The sequence below is a fragment of the Glycine max genome, chromosome 17 (genome assembly GCF_000004515.6).
Source record: "Glycine max cultivar Williams 82 chromosome 17, Glycine_max_v4.0, whole genome shotgun sequence".
Lineage (NCBI taxonomy): Eukaryota > Viridiplantae > Streptophyta > Magnoliopsida > Fabales > Fabaceae > Glycine > Glycine max.
The window spans coordinates 6,089,426-6,102,696 of record NC_038253.2 but is presented as its reverse complement, the minus strand read 5'-3'; the positions used below and the strand labels follow the sequence as shown (position 1 = coordinate 6,102,696).

The 13,271-nt window shown below is 36.1% G+C and overlaps 2 protein-coding genes across 2 annotated transcripts; one reads left to right on the top strand and one right to left on the bottom strand.

Annotated features, from left to right (window-relative positions):
• The first annotated feature begins 518 nt into the window (after positions 1-518).
• On the top strand, positions 519-4,052 carry LOC100795949 (DNAJ protein JJJ1 homolog). The gene is made up of 3 exons (XM_006600512.4): positions 519-2,780; positions 3,552-3,610; positions 3,706-4,052. Exons 1-3 carry the CDS (start codon positions 1,017-1,019, stop codon positions 3,761-3,763), a joined length of 1,881 nt encoding a protein of 626 aa, XP_006600575.1. The 5' UTR covers positions 519-1,016; the 3' UTR covers positions 3,764-4,052.
• Positions 4,053-6,402: 2,350 nt separating this feature from the next.
• Positions 6,403-12,734, bottom strand: HDA15 (histone deacetylase). Its single transcript, XM_003550654.5, has 14 exons — positions 12,405-12,734; positions 12,109-12,310; positions 11,468-11,614; positions 11,238-11,350; positions 10,764-10,975; positions 10,505-10,569; positions 9,941-10,111; positions 9,679-9,762; positions 8,802-8,925; positions 8,445-8,566; positions 7,382-7,575; positions 7,086-7,215; positions 6,897-6,961; positions 6,403-6,811 (listed from the first exon to the last, which is right to left on the bottom strand). Exons 1-14 carry the CDS (start codon positions 12,569-12,571, stop codon positions 6,649-6,651), a joined length of 1,959 nt encoding a protein of 652 aa, XP_003550702.1. The 5' UTR covers positions 12,572-12,734; the 3' UTR covers positions 6,403-6,648.
• Positions 12,735-13,271: the final 537 nt, after the last annotated feature.

Genomic DNA, 13,271 nt, shown 5'->3' with positions numbered 1-13,271 from the left:
ATTTATGCCACATGCTTAATGTTTTGTGGGTTGTGGACGATCCCACCGACTCATCCCTCACCAAGGATCCACTTACGCATTTATGTCATAGGTTCCATGCTTGCTTGGTGAGTTGTGAAGGGTTCGTCCAACTCACATCATTTAGGGATTGACTTTCACTTTACTTAAACATTTATGTTGATCTCCTCACTCGATCAGAACCTACTCTCACGTTAACAATTTATTGAGTAAGGGTCGCTTATCGATACGTGAACAATTGATTGACTTAGATGCACGAGTGTATGATCTTAGGCCTTCTATTGCCAAGTATGTATGTAAAAACATTGAGATGTGACGACAACCAGGCTCCACACCACGTCTCTAACACGTTAGGGACGCACACCAATACATTTGTATTTAATATTGACAAGATTATGCACACATAAAATGCGTGACATGTAAGACCCAATACCAATAACTAATATGCACGAGATTATCGAACACTACATATAAATAAAGGAGAGTCACACAACTCTGCCCAAGTTCATTGTTTGGGAGGATTGAGAATGTCAAGGCTAATTTTTGAGCTAAGGACATTTCATTCTCTCTCTCTTAGATATTATGGGATCTGAACAAAAGTAAATATTGAATAAGATGATAAAGAAAAAAATATAAGGTTTAAAAACATCTTTTGATTTAAAAAAAAATACTTATTTTAAAAATAATTTTCAGAACTTAATAGATTTTAGATGAAAATTTGACTTTAGTATTTTATTTATTTTAAGAGTTGTTTTTGACTACCTAACCGTTACAATTTCAGAAAATAAATTGTTAACTAACTTAATTAAAGTCTATCTTTAATTTTTTAAAAATAATCAATTATCTATTTTGTGATAATATATATAAAAAAAAAATCAAATACACCCGCCCTTATTTTATCAATCACTATTTCACATACTTTCCATAAGAGCAAGGATTTGGTATTTTACCAGAAGACGCAAACCCGGAACCCTAACCTTGGGGACAGGCAACCAACAATGGCGTCGTCGTCGGCGGCAAAGCGATGCCACTACGAAGTCCTCGGCCTCCCCCGTGATTGCGCCCCCGATGAGATCCGTTCAGCCTACCGCCGCCTCGCCCTCCAGCGCCACCCGGACAAGCTCGTGAAATCGGGTCTCTCCCAAGAAGAAGCCACCGCGCAGTTCCAGGAACTCCAACACGCCTACGAAGTCCTCTCCGACCCCAAGGAACGCGCCTGGTACGACTCCCACCGCTCCCAAATCCTCTTCTCCGACCCCAACACCGTCTCCAACTCCTTCGTCCCCGACCTCTTCTCCTTCTTTTCCAACACCGTCTATTCCGGCTACACCAACACCGCAAAGGGATTCTACAAGGTCTATTCCGATGTATTCGATAAAATCCACGCCAACGAGATCAATTTCGCGCGCAAATTGGGGCTTGACTCTGATGCGGTTAGACAGGCGCCTGTTATGGGTAATTTAGATAGTCCATACGCGCAGGTTACTGCGTTTTATAGTTATTGGTTAGGGTTTTGTACTGTGATGGATTTTTGCTGGGTGGATGAGTACGATGTTATGGCCGGGCCGAACCGGAAGTCGCGGCGGATTATGGAGGAGGAGAATAATAAGGTGAGGAGGAAGGCGAGGAGGGAGTATAATGACACTGTGAGGAGGTTGGGGGATTTTGTGAAGAAGAGGGATAAGAGGGTGATTGATATGAAGGTGAAGAGGAGTGTGGAGGAGGAGAGGAAGAAGGAGGAGGAGAGGGAGAGGAAGAGGAGGTTGGAGAAGGAGAAGAAGGAGAGGGCTATGGCGTACGAGGAGCCAGAGTGGGCTAAGGTTGACGAGGATGTGGAGGAGGTGGTTGAGGAGGAGGTGGAGGAGAGGGAGAATGAGGAGTTATACTGTGTGCTGTGTAAAAAGAAGTTTAAAAGTGACAAGCAGTGGAAGAACCACGAGCAGTCCAAGAAGCATAAGGAGAGGGTCGCTGAGTTTAGGGGTTCGATTGGTGATGATGAGGAGGATTTGGAAGAAGAAGAAGAAGGAGAGGAGGGATTGGAAAGTGCAGAAGTTGGGGTGAATGATGAGACTGATAATGGGATTGGTGATTTGGAGGCGAGGATTAAAAATGGTCTTAATGTTGAAGAGGGGGAGACTAGAAATGGGATTGAACTGAATGATGATGATGAGTTTATTGATGCCTCACGTGTGAAGGAAGGCGAAGAGGCCGGTGTGTCTGTTAGTTTTGATGAGGATGGCAATGAAGAAGAAGAAGAAGAAGAAGAAGAAGGTGATATTGAAAATGGTGTTCTTGAAGCAATGGTGGCTGGGCACAAGAACAGAAAACCACGAGCTTCAACACACAAACCCAAGACTTCAGTGGCACCATTGCCAATTGAAAATGAGAATGATGATGAGCTTGGCCCTATGGAATATAACAACCAAAAGGGGGCAAGAAAGAAACGTAGAGCCAAGAAAGAGAAGGGTAGGAAAAATTGGGAAGAGTCTCAGGAGGCTGCTGCCAGTGGGGATTATGAGGATATAATCAGTAATGCAAATGATAATTCTCATGCAGAGGAGTCTTCTTCCCAACATTTTATGGAAAATGAGGATAATGGTATAGAGAATGAGCAGGTTGGTAGAGATGAGAAGATTTCTAATCAACCGGCTGATAAAAAAGGTAGAGATAAGAATATTTCTCAGCAAGCGGCTGATAAAAAAGGAGCTGGCAAGGACACAAAAACTAAAGCAAAAGTTTCATCCAAAGGAAGAAAAGGAAAAGTAAGAACTTCTGAGTAAGCCTGTTCTTCATGAATCGGGAGATATATGTAGTTGTTGCTGCTGTCTGATACCATCTTTTGTTTTAGTAGTTTCCTGAACTAGAAACCCACATTTTTCTTCCAATAGTTTTACTTTTTTAAGGTAGCATTCGATAGATAGGTTAAATTGAGAATTTGGGACAAAACATATGAGATCTGTCTTATGTTTAGTGCATTTTAAAAGTAGAATGAAACCTGAAGTAATGTTTAAATTGTGGTAATGTGGTATATATTAGTGGGTGGCTTACACTAACATAGTGTTTGGTCGGAGGAAAATGGAGTGCTGTAGGCTAAATTCCCTCACTCAATTTTGGCTCCTCTCAAAATTGAGGAGATTTAGATGGGAGTGGAACTTTTACATTAATTAGACTAAATTATCTTTAATTTTATTGTTTATTAGACTATTCTAACTACATAATAATAAATTTGTTTGAGTTTAATGGCTATGCACTTGCACTATCAGTGCATGGCCTATTTTCTCTACACAACCATTTTGTTCTGACCCCTTGACGAATACCTTGAATTAATTAGTTAGTTGAGATGACAATCCTTGCTCGTTCATTCTCTACACAACCATTATGTTTATTCTCTGTTGTAGTTTTTCTGTAGAGATACGTCCGGTGGTTTCTATGTTGTAGCCAGGATAACATTGATCATGTTTTCTGGCCGTGCCTTACGATTAAGCTGGTTTTTGTGATCTACAATCTGATTCAGATTTTGTTTCTTTAATAAGGTGGCATCAAAGAATGTTGGCAATATTTGTGATGCATGTGGAGAGGAGTTTGAGACAAGGTAATTCACGTCTCTCTTGTTTATCAAATTTTATAGTGTTCTAATGGTAATTCTTTTTGTTATCAGAATATAACTTCGTTTGATTTGATACACAGGAATAAATTACATAAACATCTTGGCGATTCTGGGCATGCGACAATAAAAGGTCGATGAAGGAAACAACAGTTAGAATTATTCAAGTTAAGCGTTCCCCCGAGTATAAGGAGTATTGTTCCAGGTCCAGATATTGGCCTGCTCCAATTATTGGTCCATTCTTTAATTCTTAAAATATAGTGTTAAAATCATTTTCAAGTGATCCTTAGGCAGAAATCATTATGTTATTTATGCCACGGTTGAGAAAGATATGGATACAGGGTCTGCACAAATTTGACGGGATCCTTTTGTATGTCAACATAGTAATAGAGATTGGATGATTTAGTAATAGAGATTGAATGATTCTAAATTTTCCTTTTAATATTTTGAGATATTGGGTGTTTAAATTTGTTTGTCAAGATTTTTTTTTAATAAAATAAGCAGTTTCCTGCCTTTTAGTATCTCTGTTCAAAGTTCAAACTGTATTTGTTTTTTTTTTTAATAAAAAAAAACAGATTAGTTTTTTAAGAAGCAAATCTGGCTTCTTAAAAACTCAATTTTTAAAAAACATTTTTTATTTCATTCTATTTTAAACTTGGCCTGTGTGTTTGATTGATCTAATATGCACCACTGTCAAAGGTGCATCTATGCACCTAGCACTTGCTTGTGTAATCTTTTATTTTCAAAGAAAAAAATGGCTTTTTTTACGAGTTTAGATTAGTTTTTGAAGAAGTTAAACCATTTCTTATTAAAATTAGTTTATGTATAAATTAGAAGTAGTTTATGGAAAGTATTTATAGTGAAGTTTACTTAATTAGAGTGTGATTGTAATTACTAAGGAGAGTCCTTACTGCTTATTCTCTCACGAACAAAAAAAAAATACTAATTACTAGAATTTAGTCAACCGGAATTTAAACAACAGGTCATACTAAATAAAAAATTAGTCTAAAATGGACTTAGACAGAAAAATACTAATTACTAGAATTTAGTCAACCGGTTTTACTTGGAAAGAAACTGTTTAACTCATCCTAATATTATACGTGAAATGCTGGTCGAATTGAAAATAGACTGAGTATTAAACTACTAATGTAAAGATTTAAAAAAAATTACAAAAAAAATGTAATTAAAAAAAAAACAACAGAGAAAATGATACTCAACATAGATGGCAATCATCGGAATCGGAAATGGTCGCTGGTAATGTCTTCAACGATGCAGAAGTTGGAATAGGTCGCCACAAGGAGAGGATTGTGTAGGTTTCTACAGCAACATCAAATGCACGCAAGATGGAGAAATTGAAAGCTTCTCAATGAGGGTAATTTTAGGTTTAAAAAAACAGATTTTCGCCATGGGTGCCAAGCTACTGGCGATCACCATGGGCACACCACCATATGTCACCTATAATGTCACTATCATTGTATGGTGGTTAACCAAAAATGGTTGTCAGCGAACGTCTTCATCGATGCAAAAGTCGACACTGATGAATAAGTCACTGTAGGGAGAGGTTCGTTTAGGCTTCTATAGCAGCAGCAAATGCACACAATACAGAGAAGTTGAAAGCTTCTTGTAGTGGGTAATTTTAGGGTTTAAAACCCTTTATTTTATTTGGGTTAAGTCGGGCTACAGACCCATCTTTTTTTTTAATTAAAAAATACCTTTTTTTATATGGGTGCCAAGCTGCAATCCATGCTTCTAACGTCCACCATGGCACCACCATATGTAACCTATAATATCACCGCCAACCAAAAATGGTTGTCAGTGAATGTCTTCACCGATGCAAAAGTCTACGTTGATGAATAAGTTATTCACTGCAAGGAGAGGTTCATGTAGGTTTCTATGGCAACAGCAAATGCACACAAGACAAAAGTTGAAAGCTTGTCCTCGCGGGTAAGGATTTAAAATACTTTATTTTAAATGAGTCAAATTGAGCCTTTTTTTTAGAGGGTCAAGTTGGGCTACAACCTGTTTTTTTTATAATTAAAAACTGCCTTTTTTGCTATGGATGCCTTGCTGCAATCCATGCTTCTGGCATCTGCCATGGCACTGCCATACAATGGCATTTTCGTCAAAAATTTGCCCAGCCATAACACCATGGCCGCAATTTACTAGCATTGGTTGTTAGCTGATTCAATTATTTGAATCAATTGACAATTCAAAATCAGCACTATCTTAGGGATAATAGTCCTAGACAAACCTAATTATGGCATGCTAGACTAGATCACAAGTCAAGCAAATGTTCAAACTTCAAGTAGACAAAGTAGACATAACTAGTAATACATGGATGTCAAACAGTTATTCCTCAACCATTTCTAATCACTAAACACTTTTCTAACAACCCTTTGAACATTATAAAAATAATTAAGGGTCTAACCTATCATCATATATTGAGATATGATTTCAAGCAGATTCAAATCTCTTAATTCTATTTTCTCATGACTTAAATATTAGAGTCCTTCCAAGTGAATCCTCCACTATTACAGTCACCAGAAATCATAGTCACTGAGATGGAATAATCTCTCATGTACACCACAATGTTCACGACTTCTTGGCAATCACCAACTCGTGATCAACTCTCAATTTCATCCTCAATACAACCAAATATCGGAAGATTCCCACAAAATAATTTCCAATATTTGTTAGCCAAAGGGGAAAAAAAATGGGAAGCCAAAAAAAAAAAGGTATGACTAGTGGTAGATAAAGCAGCAATTCAATCATTTAGACAATTTCCCTAAATATTCTAGTTAAAACTAAATGTTAGCACTCAAAATATACATGCAGCGCTGCACCAGCATTGTAGCAAATGAAAGTGTAGCTGCGCACGGCACATCCAAAACTAGGAGAAATATGCAGAATCTCGTAGCAATACTATGAGGTTTAGTTACCCAATATCTACAAGTAGAATCTTTTTTTGTACGAGTAAGTTATTCTAGAAGATTTTACACCTAAAATAAATGGCACGCCTATGCAAATTACAATGATTTAGCAGCACCTTCTATGTAAGCGATGGCTTCCACCTCTGAAAGCTGTTCTCCATCAACCAACCCTTTTATTAAGGTGTTGGCATATGCTTTATTAGGGGCACGTAAGGGTAGCTTCCCAGATTTGAAATTTCCAATATCAAGAAGTGAACACCTGATTAAGGTAACATAATATCATGCTCATACAGATCAACAATTAAGTCACGCAAATACACAAGAAAGTATAATTTGATACTCACGTCATGGTAACTACTGGAATATCCTGCTCCTTTCCTAAGTAGACAACATTGCCATACCAAGCACCCTGCATGACATTATCAAGAAAAGGTTGTGACCATCTGACACACACACGGAATAAAGTAAAAGAGGAAATAAAATACATGAACTAATTGCTATCAGAAAAATGAGAAGGGACAGGGGATAGATACCTTGACAACCTCCAGAGAGTTGAACTCCTTGTTAGAGATAGCATTCACGGTAGTTATATCAAATAAAGGAGAGCCTGCATCAAGGCTTAAAGCATTTTCCTGAAACAAAATATCATTGAACTGCTCTAGCCTGTAAAAAACATGGACGAGAATGTAAAGTCAACCCCATTGGATACATAAGAAAGCCCACAAAAAATGAAAAGAAATGATCGAACAATGTCATGCTCTGACAGGAAAGCTTTGAAAGAGACAGACTTTCTGCTAACAGAAGATTTGAACTAGAGAGGTTTACTTACGAAATTTTGTACAGGCACATGTAGGTGTTGTGCTGAAAGTTTTTCTCAGGATTAAGAAATGCAACACCTCCCACACCCCATGAATGTGATGAATCACAACCGAAAAATATATGACAAGGGAAAGTTTTCCACAGGATCGCTTTTGGCAGAGTTCTATTCACTGAACCAGAACAGTCCTTCTTCATGCCTTCCACCTGAATGTCATTCTCAAAATCTTCATAAAAATATAACTGACAACAGAAGAAACAAAGCTACAGAGAAAGAGAGGGTGGAAGCAAGAAATGAAAGGAAGGTTGCAAATTCTTTATAAACTGAACAATCAATACATATTCATCACCCTGAAGCCAGAAGCACGGGACTTAATGTTAGATAACCAAAATAACAAAAAGTTCAATACAAAAATAAAGAGAAACAAGTCACTGGCCTAAACAGCTCAGCCACATGAAGGTGATGAAAATACAATTCCAGAACCTCACAAAGAGAGAAAAAACCTTCCATAGCTACTAGCAAGACTGCATACCTCAACCTCTCACCACCTTCCTAAAAACACCTCTTCCTCCCCCACTCAGACATGGGGTTTCATATTTAGGGGGAAGTTATTTATAGGCCCAACAAACTTGTCCAATTACTTTGGGCTAACACTTAATATTGTCAGATTGTTCACTCTTCACAGTATGAACGCAATCACCTACAGCAAATTATACTACGTTCAAAATTCAAATAAAAGAAAAGTTCCACGGCTAGCCTACCTTTCCCTTAATATATATATAAATATATATATATATATGACAGCATTGTGAAAAGGTGGCAAAAGCAAACAAAAAATAACTTTCCAAATTTTGACTGTAAATATCATAAATGCTGATGGAAAGATTGAAATGAATAAAAGATAATCATTTATTTATAATTGTATTATTGTTTACTGTTTATATATTTACAGCATGTTTGTGATGGTGCCTCATAAATCAGTAGTTTTCTTTAAAACCGAGTTTCAATCCCTATACAAAGAGATCATTACTTCTATAAGAAAAAGCAATATGACTTGAGTGTTGTGCTGCATTACCTGTCCACCTGCTAGGTGGCAATTTAATATTGCTTTCCACATATTTGATCCATATGAGGCATACCATATATAAACATTTGACAATTCCGATCGCCAAGTACTAGAAACATCAGTCTCTTTATCTGCATCAAGCATATAACTTGTCAAGTAATAAGTGACGGAACATCAGATCACCAATGTATTGTGCCAACTCCAGTCGATCCAAAGCCAATCCAGAGGACCAAAACCCAACAGTCTTATGGAACACACCAAATGCCAAAACTTAAGGAGTTAAAATTATATATTGTGGAAAAAAAAATATTAACACTTCCAGGGGTGTTTCTCTAATTATAAAAGATATTTAGGGATCATGGTTACCAGCATCAACTTTCAGTTCAGAAAGTGGTTTTATGACATCCTCAAGAAGTTCAACAAGATTTTCTGAACTTAGTGCACCCTTATCATCCTCAGCCTCAGTGTCAGAGCTCGAGATAAGAGTATACTGCAAAGCCCAAAATAAAAAAATAAATAAAAAATCAGCAGAGTATTTTCCCATATAGAGGATGGAAACAAGATACAATAACACACAAAAAGGAATGGATGCAAGATTACAAAAATTAAGCAAAATGTGTTCGGAATTTTAGTTCTTCCAGAATTATGCACAATTACACACATGCATGAATCATTATTATCAGATCACCATAGTTTAATGAAAACTGTAGCATAACTAATGTTGTCTGTATTTGGCATTCATAGAAAAGACAGAATAGTTAATTATTTGATAAAACCAAAGATCCCTAAAAAGGACGAGTTATGTCTGGCACATTAACTCAATTGCCATGAGACTTTTCAAAGTTAGACAACTTTCTAATCAAAAGTCAAAGGTCATGATTTGCTTCAAATTGGGTAAGCCAGCAAAGGCCATTAGGCAGCATGCCAATAAAAATTCGTTAATTACAAAGAACTTAAATATGATTTACAGCAATCAACCTTGACATCCAGTTTGTAGTTCTAAAGACATTAAAAATTACAACAACAAAGCCTTATGTCACTAGGTGAGGATGAAATTACAAATTACACAAAATAAAATTACTTGAACACTACTTGATCAGTAATATTTAATCTTTATTTCCCATTTATATAACCTCGCACACAACTTTAAAACGATTTATGCCGAATACTAAAAAAGAAAGAATATGTATCACATTAGCTAAACTACCTATGAGAAAACAACTATTATGGAAAGGTACATTACCGGAGGTGGTGCCATTGGTGAGATTAACTTGTGCGGTAATTCACGTGCAAGTGTAGGCCAAAAGGGACTTAAAACCTGGCGAACCTGCAAAATACGCTTGTCACTTTAGCATTAAAAGAATCTTCTGTACATCTTAAGGACCATTTTTTGGTAGGAAAGAAATGGATAACCTCCCCCACCGCATGGGAAAGAGAAAAATAGTTCTTTAATCACCCTAAGAGGGAAGCAACATATATCATATATCAGTATCACATGTTCTTACCGCTTGAATCACACGCCATGTAGATTCAAATGGATAGGCCTCTGCAGATCCAATAACAGGCTGGTCTGCTAGCAAAACTTCCAAGCAGGCATGCATTGATTTTGAGATGGAATCAAGATTATATCCACCTTCTAGAATCAATACAATCCTACCTTCAGCAAAATTCATCAACTGAAATATAGAAGGAAAAAGCATACATAAACAGTTACTGATATGGTGATCAGCATATTAATCCTGTCACTTTTTTTTTTTCAAAATTTAAAATTAATAAGTACTATATGATATATATGTATATATATATATATATATATATATATATATATATATATATATATATATTATAAATATTAAAAAATGGGAGAATAATTGAAGAAAAATAGATTAGTGATCATGATGAAACAAGAAAATAATCAACACACATACTTATAAACCTACATATTTAATTCAGTTTTGCTAATAACTAATCTTAACTTCAAATATAGCAGCATTGTCTTAACAAGTAGCATACTAGAATTACAATAAACATATAAAAGAAGTAATCGTGAAAATTCAACCAAAAGTAACCTTTTCCAACAGAACAGAATAACCAAATGGTGTGACAAGGCATCCTCCCAGAGGGTCACCAACAGCTGTTACATTTAAAAAACCAAGTCATTATTACTTATTACACTTAAAAATAATAATAAGTTACCATATCAACTGACCCAAATGCAAGCATTACTCCCATTACTCCAAGAACACATTCTTCAAAAGCAGTATAAAGAACAAGTGATCCCCCCTACCAAAAAAATAAAAGAAAGTCTCAAATTTTACAATGACAAACCTGCATCAAATCCAGCAGAAACTATAATTATATCTGGATTAAATTCTTTAGCAACAGGAAGCAAGATGTGGTCCCACACTGCAAAGTAATCTGCATCACCACATCGCCCATTCTCCCAGGGGACATTTATATTATATCCAGCACCTGCTCCTTCTCCAATCATGGTATAAAATCCATCATCATTAGCTGGATAAAAACTCCCAAACTCATGCCTGCATGAATAAAAAAAGTTGATAAGATTGAGGATCAAGTGATCAACTAAAAAAGAAATGAAAAACACAACATATTTTAACCGAATTCCTAAAATTGGAAATCATACTCAGAGACCCAACCCTAAATCAATAGTTTAAAGAAGGGGAAACAGTCTAGCACTCAATGTCAAGCCCCATTACAATACTTGACAGAACCACAAACACTTATGAGATCACCAACCAGTAAAGCTGACCAGAAAATAAGTGAAAATAACTAACACACCTGTGAACAGAAAAGAATAAAACTCGAGAATCATTCCAGAACATTTTTTGAGTACCATTTCCATGATGGACATCCCAATCAACAATTAATATTTTCTTCACACCTAATTCTGGCTGTCATGCAGACGGCAAAACCAGAAAAGCAAAGGTGTCAATACAGTAACCAACTGTTAAATTAAAGGCTAAAAGTTTTCCAAATATGGAATTGGTAGGAGGAGTTACGTTACTCACTCTTTCGTCTAAGAGATATCTTGCAGCAACTGCCACATTGTTGAACAGACAAAATCCCATAGCTTCTTGTTGTTCTGCATGATGACCCGGAGGCCTAACAATGGCAACAGCAGAATCCAATTCCCTGCTTGCCACTCTTTTAACAACCTACTTGACAAAATCAGTTAGGCTCATAAACTTTTTGAGTAAGGCACAGCTTATTTTAATAAGATTAAGCATAAGGTCCGCAGAGGGTTAGACGTATTGTACGCAGCACTACTGCCACAAAAGAAGAGGCAGCTTTGCAGCTAGAACCTATGCCCCACCGGGTCACCAAGAGGAAGAGAGAAAATATACAGATGGTAAAAATATTGGTACCTCTGTCAAATTATAACAATTTCATGGATTTAACAGAAGAAATCTTGGCCACAGAGATAAACATTATCAAGTCCAAATAGCAGCTATTAAATTTCCTTCTACGTAAAGCAAAGTAAGACGATAACAGGAAATGTTTCAATGATCTGAAATATCAAACATAATCACGGCTATTAACATGACAAAAGACAATAACATATATTCGAAAACCGAAAACACTCAATAATACAGTACATTCACATTTAATGAACAACACAAAAAACTCATAAGTTCGCTGTAAATACGACCTCTACTGCAGAGCCAGCGGCAAGGTACGCAGCCTCTGATGAACCTTCGTTAAAGTATATGGAACCCAATTTTGAGGCAATCTTATGCCTCCGCGAATTGAACTGCTTTGAGCTGATGTTCTTAATCAGATTCACATGGTTTATAGAATGCACCAACAGTAGATGTTTGTCTTCAGCTTCTTTGGCCTCCAAAATCACGCATCTGGAAAACACGATAAAAGAAAAAGAAAAAACAGCGAGATTATTATGAGAGCAACAGAAAAGAGACCTAAAAATGAAACGTGAAAGAATTTTACCGTTGGAGAACGCCGGCGCTTTGGAGTCTGTTCCAAATGGCTCTGATGCGATTAGGGTTCTCGGGATGGTCCTCGTCGTCTGGTGTGTGGTGCTTACACATAGTCTCGTCGTAGAGTAAACCCACGCGGCGTTGAGCGTTGACGCTGTTCTCGTTTTCACGCTCCATGGTTTCTCGGAGAGTGAAGGAAAGTAGAAGTGAGAAACAAGTGATTTTGAATTTGAAACTCTATTCTTTCCGCTTATATACCTTTTTCCCTTTCAATTTCCCTCCACTTCTTCCTTTTCAATGGAAGACAAAGATTGTTTGATTGGCTTAGGAGGGAATTCACTCTTTCTTACAAAACTATCTGTCCTTTCGGAATACGAGTCCAGAGTTACTTTTTTACAGTACTATCTAGTATTTTTTTTCCTTTAACAATAACCGTAATTTGAGGAAAATAGCAGTAATAAATTTACTATATACTAATTAGTGCATTTAATAAAAGGTGAATATTAGATGCATATTTATTATTATTGGAGGAAGGATAATGAAATTTAATAATAATATTAATGAGTACTTGAATTCATGCATGCATTTATTAATCGGTTACTTTGCATTCATTTATAATATTTATGAATTTTAATTTAAAAAAATAAAATATCATTTATTTTGGTACATATGGAAGTAGAAAAGTTTTGGCATACTTTTTTCCCTCCTAAAATAAGGACATTTTGGACAATTTATTTATTTATTATTATTAGGTATTTTGGGAAAGATAATAGATTTAATGGTATTATTAATTAATAAGTATTTGAATTCATAAATTTATTAATTAAATATTATTCATTCATTTATTATATTAAAAAAATTAATTTTCTAAATATAC